The sequence below is a fragment of the Mirounga leonina genome, unplaced genomic scaffold (assembly GCF_011800145.1).
Source record: "Mirounga leonina isolate KUSES-001 unplaced genomic scaffold, KU_Mleo_1.0 Mir_205, whole genome shotgun sequence".
NCBI classification, from domain to species: domain Eukaryota; kingdom Metazoa; phylum Chordata; class Mammalia; order Carnivora; family Phocidae; genus Mirounga; species Mirounga leonina.
Genome location: NW_023270515.1, coordinates 1,010,782 through 1,026,712, shown reverse-complemented (window position 1 = coordinate 1,026,712; position 15,931 = coordinate 1,010,782). Strand labels below are relative to the sequence as shown.

The window sequence follows — 15,931 nt, the reverse complement described above, 5'->3', positions numbered from 1 at the left end:
CAGCGGGCCGGCGGGCTGCGCTCGCGCGGCGGCCCGGGCACGGCGTTCTGGAACGTTCGGCGGCCGAGGAGCCGGGTGGGAGATTCGAACGCGGCGGCGGGAAGCCGCTGACGTCACGCGGCCGGGCATTGTTCGCGCGGGCGGGCGCGGGGCGCGCGGGCTGCGGCCACTCGCGCGTGTGCTTCCTTCCGCAGGTCGGCTCCGCCGAGGGGGCGGCCAGGGAGGAGGTAAGAGCCGGCGCCTCGGCCCGGGGGTGGGTCCCGTTGCGCTTCGCCGCTCACTGCTCGCTCTTTTTCCTTTTCTCCCCCGAAGCCCAAGAGGAGGTCGGCGAGGTTGTCCGCTGTAAGTAGAGCGCGCCCCGTAACCGTTTCTGCCCCGTGGGGTCTGCCCAGCGAAGACACTCAGTGCTGCCTTTGCTTTTCAGAAACCCGCTCCTGCAAAAGCGGAAGCGAAGCCAAAAAAGGCGGCAGGAAAGGTAGGCTCCCGCTTGGGGACCGCTGCCGCGCTGCTTGACGCGTGACGGGTGCGAGTAGCAAGCCGTCGCCGGCGACGCCGAGGGCTGGCGGCCTCAGTGACGGAGGTCGTGACTCCGAAAGTCTCGGTCCGATGTCCTGCTTGCCCGAAGCGTGGAACTGTCTCCTGTTCCCCTACTTGCGTTTTATTTCGTAACGATAGCAGGGACCGACTTTTGCTTCCGGCCTGGGTAAAAAAAAAAAATAATAATAATGGACATGGTTCTCCTGGTTTTTTACGGGAACGTAACGTGTCACGGTCACCGTGCCGCGGAGGTTGAAAGACTTAGGGCGCCGGAAAATACTCCGAAGTGTAGCTGACGAAGGAAATCCCTTCCTGGGTTGCGTTCGTCATGGTTCGTGCTGGCCGCCCGGGCGTGTGCTTGGGCTTGACCGTAATCCCGGAGCCGCGGTCGAGCCCTCGTGTGGGGGTGTTTTGCGGGTGAGGTGCGCGGTCCTGTGCGCGGTCCTGTGCCATCGAGGCTGCGCCCCCGGAGGACGTAATGGCACAAGTACTGTGTTCAGTCACCACGTGTAGAGGAGCGCACTGCTCGTCTTACCCTAAGTCTGCGTTAACCCGAACCACGAACCACCGTTAGAGTCGTTCCCCGGAATAGACGCACGACTGCGTCGTTGACGTTGGGGTCTCTGAAGGGAAGTGGTCCGTGCGTTTATGCGAAGTGGGAACACTTAGTTGGGAAGGCAAAGCACACGGCAGTGGTCCCAACTCTGATGTTGGATGTAGCGTTGAAACCGGGCTCTGCAAAGCTGTCGCGGTCTTCGGGGGAAGTGCGTGCTGTGATTAATGCTGTGCACTTGAAACCTGAGAGTTTGGTGTCAGACCCCTTTTCTGAAAGTGTAGTTGGAAGCTTAGCACTGCGTAATCAAGGGTTTTGTTTCCAGTTATGTTAAACGTTGTGCAGAAACGAATGTGGGAGTCTCAAAGTGGTTTTTTAAGTGGAAAAGTCTATTTTTTTTAAGTAGTCAAAGGTTGGAAGCATAGTGTGTTAACTTAGTATTTCCCCCAACAAAAGGTAAAACAGTAACTCTGTATAAAAGGTTAAGTAAAACAGGAACCTTTCATGAAGGCCAAAAAAATAGCGGATCTTGTTGCATAATGATGGAATGAACTATGTACTATTATTACCCATCTTTGGGTTATTTTTAATAAACCAATTGGCTGAAGTACTATGCCTGTTTTCCTCTTAAATTTTTCTTCCTTATTTACCACTTCGTATATTTTGGTTTGCCCCCAAAACTTATTTTAATGAAAATACTCGGATTTTACACTCAGTTGGGTTTGGGATCAGGTGTAATCAACACATTTCTTTCTCCCACTGAGAGGCCAACAGGTAAGTTTTCTCGTCAGTGTTCTTGAGGAACAAATTTGTCAACTCAGTGTTGCCAAAGGAAAAATGTGGAGTTGGGGGGCTTTGTTTTACTTGAGTTTCTGTAGTACACCCTTCATAATCGATCCAATTTAAAGCATTAATGGAAGGTAAATTTTTGATGTATTGATTACAGTGTAGGCACACTGTTTTCAAAGCATATATATACCACTGAGGTAATGACTTGTATCATTTTCTTAGAAGTATTTTGGGGATTGAAACATATATTAGGAAAACATTGATTTGCCTTTTTTCATCTGTCGTTCCTGTTATTAAAAATGGTATTTTGTTTTCACTTCTAAGGATTTACATTTTTATGCTATGCCATAGTGGTTAGAAAACTAATGAGAAATCTAAAATCAGATTATAAAAGAATAACTTTTAACTGCAGAGGTGATTGTGACACTTCATGGTACCAGTGTGTGAGGAGTGCTATCCCAAATACGTTTGTTTTCATAATTTATAGTTTATTCTGGGGCTCCCGGCTGGCTCAGTCGGTAGAGCATATGACCCTTGATCTCAGCGTTGTGCATTTGAGCCCCACACTGGGCGTAGAGCTCACTAAAAAATAATTATAATTTATGGTTTGTTCTAAAGATGGTGTATTATTAGTAGCTGTCATGTTGTCTTTTACGTGGAAGGCCATCATTGGTTCAGAATACAGTACAGTGGCTCCCCCCCACCCCCCACGCTTAGCATTGAAGTTGTGATATTGACCTACATGTCTTTGTGGCTGTTCAACTCAAATATTGGTCAGTACTGACAGGAGTCTTTGATAAAACTTACTGGTGACCTAACAATTAAGCATTCTTTGGGTTTTTTTGTTTATTTTTTTTTTTAAAGATTTTTATTTATTTATTTGACAGAGACACAGCGAGAGCAGGAACACAAGCAGGGGGAGTGGGAGGGAGAGAAGCAGGCTCCCCACAGAACAGGGAGCTCGATGCGGGGCTCTATCCCAGGACCCTGGGATCATGACCCAAGCTGAAGGCAGACGCTTAACGACTGAGCCACCCAGGCGCCCCACAATTAAGCATTCTTTACAAGGAATAAATGTTAAATGTTTAAACTTCTTCCCCATTGATGGATGGTATCCAAAAACAGTTTTATGTTGCTTAACAGTGGCTTAAATTTTGAACGTCTTTTATCATCATACTAATATGTGTGCTTTTCAGATTCTTCCAACATGTAAATGAAAATTATACACTCAAAATTGATCATTTTAGCTACTCATTACATGATATCAAGGGATTAGCTGTAGCAGGCTAGTCAACCTGACCATTGAACATGGTGCTGTTTTCAGGTGAATGGTCTTACTGGGAGGGTGAATGTCCTGTCAGAACGGTGATGATTTGACAATTTGATTATTCAAGCTTAAGAAAACTTTGGGGATGGGTAGGGTTACAGTGGAAAGAGATTTCCTCCAACTCTTCTTCCCCTCATTGGTTCGGTCATGTGGAACTTGAGAGAATAGTGGGTGATTGAGCAGGTGGAGGTTTACTCAAGGTAAGTCTGATGAGGCTTGATAATGCAAGTAATGTTACAGTTCTGGGCATACACTGTCGTCCTGACTAGTGGGGATGGACTTTCAGGTGTCTTCTCTGAAAGTGGTGTCCTGTCCTTCAGGATGCTGTGGGGGCTAGCATGAACATGGCAGCTGTTGGGGACACTATAGGAAATGAGAAAACGTAAGTGCCAAGTTTATACTTAAAATATACTCTTAATGTATCCTAGGATAAATCTTCAGACAGAAAAGTGCAAACAAAGGGGAAAAGGGGAGCAAAGGGAAAACAGGCTGAAGTGGCTAACCAAGAAACGAAAGAAGACTTACCTGCAGAAAACGGAGAAACTAAAAATGAGGAGGTCAGAAGTGTTGTGTGTTGTTGATTTGGACTTTGAACAGTAAATAATAAGTTCTATATTTCCATATAGTGGATAAGACAGTCTTTATTCATCAAAATATTAAAGCTTTGTATGGTAACTCCTAAGTGAATACACAGGTGGTTTTTATGAATTAGATCATATTTGAAAATGTATATGTTGATGGCTTCTTTTTTAAATGAGTGAACAAGAAATTTTAATATGCTTAGAATTTCACCAGATCCACCATGTATGTTGTACACAGGGTTCATTAATAAAATTACTTGGTGGATTTTTTTTTCTTTTTTAAATTTTATTCTTATGTTAATCCCCATACATTACATCATTAGTTTTAGATGAAGTGTTCCATGATTCATTGTTTGTGCACAACACCCAGTGCTCCATGCAGAATGTGCCCTCCTCAATACCCACCACCAGGCTAACCCATCCTCCCACCCTCCTCCCCTCTGGAACCCTCAGTTTGTTTTTCAGAGTCTATCATCTCTCATGGTTCGTCTACCCCTCCGATTTCCCCCGCTTCATTCTTCCCCTCCCGCTATACTTGGTGGATTTTTAAATGGATTTAATTTACTAAGTGATGTGATACTCCTTTTTCTTTCACATAACCTTGGTATTTTGTTTAAGAAATATTCTAGGCTCTTTTTTTAATTGCCATCTATAGAACTGTTGTAATCTTGCTTTTATTTCCTGGATATTCAAAAATGTTTTGAATCCATTCCTTATTTGGCACATTTTTCCCATTTCATTTCTGATAAAGAAGTCCAGTTTTCTTAAAAGTGGCTACTTGTGTTAGGACTAAATAACTTAGATCAAGCAAATAAAAAGACTTGGTGTCCTTAATCTTTATCCTTGAAGAGAAGACACTAAACAAGTAGGCTACAGGTTTTGATAAATAATTTTTCTTAAGCCAAGCCTTTTTTTTAATGTTACATTGGTTAAACCTGGAAAGATAAATAATTCAGGGTGTTTTTAAAACTTTTATATTTATAGATCAAATCTTGAAACAACCAGGTACTTATTTCTAATTTGTGGAGTCTTAATCAGAATTTATTTTTAACTGGTAGTTCTGACCACACGTCAAATATTATGTGGTGTTAAGATGAGATTACTAATCTAGTTGTAAGGGAAGAATTTGACCTTCTAATACACGTGATCACCCTCTTGTTATGGTGACTGTGTTCTAGAAGGTGGACTACTGAACAGTTGCACATGGAGGAAGAACAGGGTTAGACTTTGCAGCATGCTGAGCACATCTCCATCAACCCCTCGAGACATAACCTTATTTTACGTGTTTTCGTTGAATACATGTTGTTGATACATGAGCATTGAACTCGAGGCCAACAGAAACAGCCCTGTAACTCATACCTAAATGAAGCTCTCCAACAGGTGTATTTTATCCGTAAGGGTAAAATCCACAACCTTCTTGCACTTAGTAGACAGTATTACAGTTGTCTAGGCAACATCATCCAGAAGCACAAAAAAATGTGAAATGTATGGCACTAGATAAACTGCAGAAAAAGACACTAGTTCAGAACTGAAACAGCTACCTCAGCTGGGAATGTACATGTTGAGGAACTCAAAGAAATGCTTTTAAGTCCATGAAAGTGCCAGGAGTATTGATTTTAGGGTTACAAATAAATTTTCGTGAGCAGGCACATTTACAAATACAAAATCTGCAAATAGTGAGGATCCACCTGTATTTTCAAGACCTAATAATTCTATGTAAGTGAAACTTACATTGTATTAAATATTAAAGCTCTCAAAGATCATAACAATGACACAGAAATCCAGTATTTGATTATTACTTTTCCTTTGATTTGCAGAGTCCAGCCTCCGATGAAGCAGGAGAGAAAGAAGCCAAGTCTGATTAATACCATAAACCATGTCTTATCAGTGGTCCCTGTCGCCCTTCTTGTACAATCCAGAGGAATATTTTTATCAACTATTTTGTAAATGCAAGTTTTTTAGTAGCTCTAGAAACATTTTTAAGAAGGAGGGAATCCCACCTCATCCCATTTTTTAAGTGTAAATGCTTTTTTTTTAAGAGGTGAAATCATTTGCTGGTTGTTTATTTTTTGGTACAACCAGGAAATAGTGGGATATTGAATGTGGGAGGCTTTGATTGTCTTGGGTGTCAGCTCAACATTCCATAGATGGGGTAGTTTTTATATCCTATAATACCAAGCATACTAAATGGCCAATTTGGAGTCAGTTGTGCATTTACTATGTCTTGAATATTTTAAATTACTTCTATTCCCATGTTGTTTTTGGTAGAATTGTTTCCTAAAGAAAACCACTCCTAGATCTTGGCTCTTCCGGTCAGAATTCTTGTGCACTCTGTAACATCTTGGTCGTGGTAGTCCAGTTTTCCTAGTAACTCTGTTAATGTGCTGTGCAAGATTGAGAATTTGAGTATGTAGTGTATATGATATTAAATTGTGAATTAATGGGACTTAACAATGTAACAGTGTATCAGCATTTGAAGATCTTGGTACTTGATACACTGTTAAGGAAAATTTGCCTCCAAATTTTAAGCTGGAAGGTCACTGGAATAACTTTTAGAAAAGAATCACAACTACATGGTTTTTTTAGATTTTCGGTACGTACGTTAAGAATTGTGTACAAATTGAAATGTCTGTACTGATCCTCAAAACAACCAATAAAAACTCAATTAAGAAAGAATTTCGTGAAGCACATAAATCAAGTTCAGGCTTAAATTTTACTCAAAGAATTACCACATTTGTTTTTCCAAAGTTTTCTTAAAATTTGAAAGTGGAATATTTAATTTTTTTGTAACACTTGAACATATACAATGTTCTTTGAAGATGTTTGTGTGCCTAAACTGGTTTAATAGCAAACAGTCCAGCATCCTCTGAAGCAAACTACATAATTATTTGCTGTTCATATTAGCTTATAAGTACTGAATCAGCTAAAACTACAGCTAATGTGGTTTGTGTTTGCATATTTTTGGGATTTTCATACATACTGTACTTCGTTTTGCCATCTAAATAGTCTTCAGAAGTGGTGGTGGACACCTGCACTGATTTGGCCAATGCAAACCCAGGGCCAGAGAAAGCACCAGGCCAGGGTTACCACTGAACAGGAGAAGGCCTTGAAACCCTATAAGCCTCAGTACACTTGACATCATGTTTTGCCCTGGAATGATTCTGGGAGTGGGGGGGCAAGGATGCTCTAGAAACAGGAGTCCTGAGGGATCACAACTCTGCAAAGACGACCACAGGAATGGTCAGTGGCTGTTTTGAGCAGACCTCGTACGGGGTGGGGGGAGGGTAAGATGTGACCCCTTCAGTGAAACCACAGGGTGTCAATGCAAAGAGGATGTTGACTTGGGATAAACTGACACCCAAAGGAGGGCTGTGGTGACCCCTAGGGAATGGGAAGGGCCTAGGAGCCACGTTCCCCAGTTCCTGGCGGTTGGTACTCTGTGGAGAGCGTGGAACCATGATAAACAGATCTGTCTCTTAATTTCTGACTATAGACAATCCGGGGTTTTGGGTATGTAAATTGAAGCATTGAACTGAAAACCTTGCCTGGGGTGTATGGATACTTTATACAGTTTTATTGTACCAGAATTTCTCTAGCACCTCTCTATTGGTAACAGCTAAAGGTGGTATCTAAAAACCAATGGGAAGAAAACTAGAATTTTAACCCTTTAACGTGTTCGACGGTGTTCATCTGTACTACCCAACCCTCAGTACCCCGAGGAACAGTGATCGTTGCTTACAGTCACAGGAAGATTTCCTCGATGGTTCCGAACTCATTGCTAATAATAAAGAGATTTACTAGTTTTCTAAAAAATAGTGTGACAGGGTTGGTTTTGTTTGTTTTTACTTCTTACAGATACCTAAAAGAGATGGTTTTCTTTGTAGAAAATTGGAATGGAGGTACTTGTAGGTCCTACTTGCCTTGAGCATTATCTTTTTAATGAAAAAGTGAACCCTCACCTGGATGTTCTCTTCAGCTATCAAAGGAAAACAGTTTTTAAGGAAATAAACCACTTTGGGGCATATTTTTAAAAATTAATTTTCTAAGTAATCCCTACACCCAACGTGGGGCTCTAACAACCCCGAGATCAAGAGTTGGATACTCGGGCGCCTGGGTGGCTCAGTTGGTTAAGCGACTGCCTTCGGCTCAGGTCATGATCGTGGAGTCCCTGGATGGAGTCCCGCATCGGGCTCCCTGCTCAGCAGGGAGTCTGCTTCTCCCTCTGACCCTCCCCCCTCTCATGTGCTCTCTCTCTCAAATAAATAAAATCTTTAAAAAAAAAAAAAAAGTTGGATAACCAACTGAGCCAGCCAGGCACCCCTTGGCATATTTTCTAAGCTCATTGCCTATCAATAATCAATCTCTAGTTGTTTAAATCTCTTTAAACTAGTAATGAGAACTGAATGATAAGAATGCTTGACATCAGACATGCTAAAAGGACAGGGAAGATAACTTTTTAGTAATGATGCAAACAAATCAGTCTTCAGTCTGTAACTAGCAAAACCAATAAATAAGAACCTTTCCCTCCCTTGGCTTGTCAGAGGTTGGGTTTGACCTTCCAAACGGGGATTAATCAGAGGACTAACAGTCATAGAACCTGGTGCCTAGTACCAAGACTGATCATGGAGGCCCCAGAGAAAACATAGTCTGTTGTAGCCCTGTTTGGGAAGTGTGTGTGAAAATATTTGTGGGCAGGGGCTCCTGGCGTGGTTCAGTAGTTAAGCATCTGCCTTCAGCTCGGGTCATGATCCCATGGTCCGGGGATCGAGCCCCACATGGGGCTCCCTGCTCAGTGGGAAGCCTGCTTCTCCTTCTCCCACTCCCCCTGCTTGTGTTCCCTCTCCCTCTGTCTCTCTCTGTCAAATAATAAAGTCTTTAAAAAAATATTTGTTGGCATAGGGACAAGAATTGGGACAGCTGGTACAGGGAGGAGAAATGTGTATGTATGTATGTAATTGAAGTACAGGAGCAATTTATATTCACTGGGGAAAAAACTCAGGAAATGCAGACAAAGCCAAAAAACAATAATTCATTTACTAGACTGAGCCACCCAGGTGTGCTTGGAAGTAATTATTTTAGATACGTTGAAATTTTCTTCATGTGTGCTTGGGTTTTCTTTATTTGTAAAATGGTTTAGTACTTGCTTAATAATTCATGTGGCTATGTCATAATTTGGCCATTACAGGTGGGTTTGTTTTTTCCCCCCTTAGGGATGACTTTAACTATACTCAGAAGCCGTACAGTATACTGAACCCCCATGTACCAGTCAACCAATCCCAATAGCCATCAAACCATTGCTAATCTTGGCTATCCATACTATCTTGAAGCAAATAAGGATGGATAGTTTAAAACAATCTATGTATAAATAAAATACACAGGAAGCAAAAATATATTACTAATAAAAATTGTTCCAAAAAATGTTCACTTACTTTTGAAGTTTTGCACATTTTGTCAAGGTTGGGTGTTGGATGCAGATAGACTTGAACCAAGAAGCTGCTAAAAAAAAAAAAAAAAAAAAATCCAGTCTGGCTATTTCCGCATTTAGAATCAACATACTACCTTCCAGATGCTGATTCCACATTGATTTTATTTTATTTTTTTGAAAATAGTAAATGTCATATAATTTTGGAAAACTTCTGCAAGATTTTATACTGTTTTTTTTTTAATTTTTTATTAACATATAGTGTATTTGTTACAGGGGTACAAGTCTGTGATTCATCAGTCTTACACAATTCACAGTGCTCACCATAGCTCATACCCTCCCCAATGTCTATCACCCAGCCACCCCATCCCTCCCACCCCCCCCCCACACTCCAGCAGCCCTCAGTTTGTTTCCTGAGATTAAGAGTCTCTTATGGTTTGAAGTCTCCTGAGGACTTGGAAATGTAAAGTGATGTGATTAGAACAGGGCTGCAGGAGCTACTCCGTGCATGGTGCAAATACAGACCCGAGTTAGGGACGGTCACAGCAGTTGCTGTTCTCGTCTCGCCATGTTCTTCTCACGGATGAAGGTGACCCCGCAACGGAAGGGGCAAGAGATAGGGAATAGAGCTTAACTGAAGTACTGCTAAACCTTTCTCAGAGGGTCCTGAGGAACTATAGTAGCATCTGGCACAGTGCCCAATAAACACCTGATGCTCTTCCTCAGTGATTTTCCCAGCTATGCTAACTAGATTCCTGGTGGACTTTCCCCCTTTACAACAACATAGGTTGCTCAGTAAAGCCTTAGAAAATACATTTGACCTAACTTTAAGTCGAGCATTGAACGTGAGAGTTACTTCTCCAGTCTGGCTGTGTTATCTTACTAGAACATGGCAGTAGGTCCATCCGTGTTTCCTTACACCCTTAACTGTAGGGATTACTGCTGCAGTTCAGGTGGAATTCATAAAGTTATGTCAGTCTTAAATTTTACTTCGGAAAACACTTCATGTTACCCACAGAAAGTTCAAGTTGAAAAGTGTATAAAGACTAATGATAAATTCAAGTTATGTATGAAAAAATGTAAATACACTCATCTGTTATGCATGAGTCAGAGGCAGTGTTGCAAGGCTTGCATGCTTGGAAGGGTCCGTGTAAGGATGTGGCTGCATATTAAAATGTGCAAGATGATCATTTCCACCAGGGCTGATTTGGGTTTTCGCAAAAAATATTTTTAAGGGAGTCTTAACTGTTGTAGCATAATTTCTCACTCTTGGCTTTGCTTCTCCTTATCTCGTTTATCTTTGAAGCCAAAGTGAACTAAATATTAAATTGAGCAAATTTAATTGAGCTCATACGAGTAAGGTGGCCTCTTAGAAATCAGAGTAAATGGATTCTGGGTACTTGGCAAGGGGGCACACTGCTCTTCCGAATTTCTGGGACTCAAAATGGGTCTTGGTCAGCATCAAAAATGTGCATTTTTATCTACGGAAGGAAAATATAAGACTTGGCTGTAGGACATAAAGGAAGATCTGAACAAATGAGAAAACAGGGTTCCTAAGAAGAGTCAACATTTAAGGGTGTCGGTTTTTCTTACCTAAAAAAATGTGATGCAATTCCAGTCAGAATTCTGGCAGAATTTGCATTAGGAATTGGAAAGCTGATTCTAAAGACCATGGGGGGGGGGAGGGGGGCGCCTAGCTGGCTCAGTCAGTAAAGCATGCGACTCTTTTTTTTTAAGATTTTTATTTATTTATTTGCCAAAGAGACAGGGAGGGAGAGAGAGTGCGCATGCACACAAGCAGGGGGAGTGGCAGACGGAGAGGGAGAAGCAGGCCCCCCACTGAGCAGGGAGCCTGATGCAGGGCTTGATCCTGGGGATCGCTGGGATCATGACCTGAGCCGAAGGCAGGCGCTCAGCCCACTGAGCCACCCAGGTGTCCCAAAGCATGTGACTCTTGATCTCGGGGTTGTGAATTCGAGCCCCATGTTGGGTGTAAAGATTACGTAAAAATAAAATCTTAAAAAAAACACAAAACTTGAAAAACAATAAAGACCGTCAGAAAGAGAAAATTATGAGACTAGCTAAGAATTTTTTTGATAAAAGAATATAAGAGAAGGGCGCCTGGGTGGCTCAGTTGGTTAAGCGACTGCCTTCGGCTCAGGTCATGATCCCGGAGTCCCAGGATCGAGTCCCGCATCGGGCTCCCTGCTCCGTGGAGAGCCTGCTTCTCCCTCCCCGCCGCTTCCCCTGCTTGTGCACGCATGCTCCCTCTCTCTCTCTCTGACAAATAAAATCAGATTTAAAAAAAAGCAGTCTCAGTCCAACAGCTATCCATTTAGGAAAATATAAATTAGACCTCTACCTTCTACCACACATGGAGATAAATTCCAGTAGATTTAAAAACCCAAATAGAGAAAAACTCCGAAAGTACCAGAGCAAAGTGTAGAATAGTTGCATAATTATGAAGTAGACAGGCCTGCCTTTCTCTGCAAAGTAATAAATCCAGAACCCACAAAGAAAAAGGTTGAATGAATATTTGATCTCATAACATTTTTAGATTTTATGTGATTTTATTTGAACAAATACCTGAGAAATGTTAGATTGGGAGAAAATATTTGCAATACATATAACAAAGAAAGAACATCCAAATCCTAATCCTAGTCAATATCCAATAGAAGCAGAAGCAAATGGTATGAAAAAACAATTCAGAAGAAATTCAAATTTTTATTTTTATTTTTTATTTATTAATTTTTAAATATTTATTTATTTGACAGAGAGACACAGCGAGAGAGGGAACACAAGCAGGGGGAATGGGAGAGGGAGAAACAGGCTTCCCACTGAGCAGGGAGCCCGATGCGGGGCTTGATCCCAGGACCCCGGAATCATGACCTGAGCCGAAGGCAGACGCTTAACGACTGAGCCACCCAGGCGCCCCAAATTCAAATTTTTAAAAGAGTTTTTTGGTGGTAAAATACACATGAAATTTATCATTTCAACCACTTTTAAGTGTACAGGTTAGTGGCATTCAAGTTACCTTCCCATTGTTGTGCAAACATCACCACCATCTGTCTCCAGATCATATTCATCTGCCTAAACTGAAACTGTCCCCATGAAACACGGACTCCCATTCCCCCTCCCGCAGCCCCTGGCACCCACCATTCTGCTCTCCATCTCTGTGGACCTGACTGCTCTAGGGACCTCACAGAAGTGGAATGACCGTTTCTGTCCTTTAGTGGCTGGCTGATTGCACTTAGCATGTCTCCAGATTTCATCCATGTTGCAGCCGTGTCGGAATGTCCTTCCTTTTCAAGGCTGAATCATATTCCACTGCATGTGAGGATGGACACTGGGGTTGCTCCCATCTCTGGTCTATCATGAATAATGCTGCTATGAACACGAGCATAAAAATACCTGCTTATGTCCCTGCTTTCAATTCTTTTGGGCACATACCCAGCAGTGGAATTGCTGGATCATACGGTAGTACTTTTTGAGGCATTGTCATACCATTTCCACAGTAGCTGCACCATTTTGCATTCCCACCAGTGGTGCACTGGGGTTCTAATTTCTCCGCGCTTTTGTCAACACTGGTTATTTTCTTTAAAACGTACTTCTAACTGCGTTACAGAGGAGTGCAAATAAAAACAACAGAGATACCATTTCTGCCTATTGGATTGGTAAAAATTTAAAGGAATGATGATACTATTTCGTGTTGGGAAGGATGGGGGTTAAAAGGCATGGCTATCCAGTTGCTGGGTGGACGTGTCAATTGGAAATGAGTTTTTTAGAAGGCAATTTGGTAATACTTATCAAAAATTTAAATGAAGATATCCTTTGTGATGGGTGATTTTATATAGTAATGTGGCTGGTCCATGGTGACCACATATGTTGTCGGGCATTATCCTAGATGTTTCTGTGAGGGTGTCTGGGATAAGATGAACATTTAAATTTGTAGACTTAGAGTAAAGCGGCTTGTCCTCCATAATGTGGGTGGGCCTCATCCAATCAGTTGAAGACCTGGAGAGAGCAAAAAGACTGACCTTTTCAGAGCCCAGAGGGAATTCTGCAGCAGATGGCCTCCGGACTTGAACTGCAGGTTTTGGACCTACCAGCCTCCATAAATCACATGAGCCAATTTCTTAAAATAAATCTCGATATATTACGTATCCTATTCTCTCTCCCTGGAGAACCCTGGTTAATGCATCCTTTGACCTAATAATGTATTTTCTGAGAGTCTACTCATAAGAAAATTACAATTGCATAAGGATATATATGCAAGCACATTCCATGTAATATAGCTGTAGCAGTGTCCACACAGCCAGCAAAGGTTATGTTACATCACCAATCCTTATTACAGAATAGCACTCAGCTAAAAACAGGATAGACTTGTATATGTTGACATGGAAGAAGGTCCAGAACACATGGGTAAGTAATTAATGCTAGTTACAGGACAATATGCACATGATTCCATTGTCCTGATGTATTTGGTGAGCTCGAGAGAAGGACACTTGGAAAGTGTTAACCGTGGCTCCCCCAAGGGAGTGCAATTCAAAGAGGAGGGGAACAACGGTTCGAAAGGGAATTTAGCTTTTTTTTTTTTTTTAAAGATTTTATTTATTTATTTGAGAGAGAGGATGAGAGGAGAGAGAGAGCACATGAGAGGGGGGAGGGTCAGAGGGAGAAGCAGACTCCCTGCCGAGCAGGGAGCCCGATGCGGGACTGATCCCAGGACTCCAGGATCATGACCTGAGCCGAAGGCAGTTGCTTAACCAACTGAGCCACCCAGGCGCCCAAGGGAATTTAACTTTTATTTATGTTTGTATGGTCTGAATTTGTTAAAATAAGCATCTAATAATTTTGTAAAAAATTTTTTGAAACCAAGGAGAGGAAAAGAAATCCAGGTCAGGATTTTTCAGTTTAGCGCTGAGCTAAAGATTCTCAAAAAAAAAAGGTCAAGAGACCAGGGTTCCCATTTGAGGGCAAATTGGACACATCCCTCATGGGATCTGGAGGTCCTGACCCAAACTGGAGCTTTGGACCTTCCCTGGAGTGTTTTCAACCCCCAGCCTTACCTCCACCCCGCAATGGCCAGGAATCAGAGCAGCGAGGTTGAGGGGAGCAGGATACCCAGCTCAAAACATGGCCTTGTTGCCGGGGATGTGAGGTCAGGTATTCCAGCAGCAGCACCAACTTACTGATGCGTTGAGGAAGTTTCTGAAAACGATCTTGCAGGCAACTCTTGATGAACCACGCCTGGGCAGGTAAGGGGACCAGCGTACTGCAGACTGGTTTGTAACAAAACCACAATGTGCCACCAGCATTTGCATATGAATATCTCAACCGTCAGCTCTGTCATGGTGCCTTTTGGAAGAAAGGTCTGGAAAGAAGTCTTCAAGTATCCATAAACATGTTGTAGATGATGAGCTGGGGAGTAGTCAAGGAGAGGGGGGCCACCTGACAAGAATCCATCCCAATCTCTTCCAGTCCTGTGCTCACCCTCTCTCCTCCACCCTTGCCTGAATCCTCCCCCCACAAAAAAAGCCCCTTTCACAGAGAACTACAGCCCCCATTTAGATTGATCTAGCGGAGTGAACGGCCTTAATGAGGATGAGGTGAGGCATCTCCAGGGGCACCTTGGTGGCTCAGTTGGCTAAGCGTCTGCCTTCAGCTCAGGTCATGATCCCAGGGTCCTGGGATTGAGCCCCGCATTGGGCTCCCTGCTCATCAGGGAGTCTGCTTTTCCCTCTCCCTCTGCTTCCCCCCCACCCCCGCTCATGCTCACTCGCTCTCAAATGAATAAAAAAAAAAAAAAACTTTAAAAAATAAAATAATAAATAAATCTCCAGCTGGGTGCTGTAGGGGAGAGACTTTTTTTTTTTTTTTTTAATTGAAGTCCTTTTTTATTTAGTTCATGACTGGCTTGGGGACTTTTTGCTGATTTATTCCCAGCTCTGCCAGGAAGCACAGGAAATCAAATAATCAGCAGCCCCAAATCCTTGACCATCCAGCTCTTTCCTCATGTTGCATGAAAACTGATGTATCAGTGGGAGGGTCATTGGCAAGACAGCAGTGCGGGATCAGGAAAGGAGAGTCTGTTCATTCATTCATTCACATGAAGGTACTAGGACAGCCCATGTGCTAGAGATACTTCAGTGAAGGGGCAAACTCCCTGCTCCCTCGGACCTTACATCCCATTATGGAGGCAAGCAAGAGACACATTAAAATATGCACATGGTATAATTTCAGGAAGTCATGTTATGAAGAAAGCTAAAGAAGGGTAAAAAGCTAGGAACTGGAGCAGTATTATTTTGGACAGGGTGTTTAGGGAATGCTGTTTTGGGCCAGTGTCATTTCAGAACAGACATGAACAGGAGAAGGAGCCAGCCTTGCAAAAGTCTGCGGGAAGAGCATTCTGATCGAAGGAAGTGGCAAGTGCAAAGGCCCTGAGGTAGAAGTGAGTTGGGTTTAGTCAAGGAAGTGAGGCAGAGTAAACAGGGTTAGGGAGAGAAGTAGGGGCCAATGAGAAAGATATAGGTAGGAACCAGATTGTTAAGAGTTTGGATTTTACTCTGGATGTGATGGGAAGGCATTGGAGGGTTTTCAACAGGGAATCAATGTGCTCTGGTTTACATTTTTAAAAGCTAACTCTAGCTGCTGGAAAAAATTGCCACAACTTTGGGGCTTGAAACAACACAAGTTTATTGTTTTCATTTTGGGGGCCATTA

At 42.6% G+C, this 15,931-nt stretch overlaps 1 protein-coding gene across 1 annotated transcript in view; it reads left to right on the top strand.

The window, feature by feature from the left end:
• The window catches only part of HMGN1 (high mobility group nucleosome binding domain 1), a 7,520-nt gene extending 1,057 nt beyond the window's left edge, over window positions 1-6,463 (top strand). Inside the window, exons 3-7 of the mRNA XM_035028882.1 lie at window positions 195-227; window positions 313-342; window positions 425-475; window positions 3,635-3,763; window positions 5,605-6,463. Coding sequence (XP_034884773.1) covers window positions 195-227; window positions 313-342; window positions 425-475; window positions 3,635-3,763; window positions 5,605-5,652 — 291 coding nt within the window. The 3' untranslated portion in view covers window positions 5,653-6,463. The remainder of the gene's footprint in view (window positions 1-194; window positions 228-312; window positions 343-424; window positions 476-3,634; window positions 3,764-5,604) is intronic.
• Window positions 6,464-15,931: the final 9,468 nt, after the last annotated feature.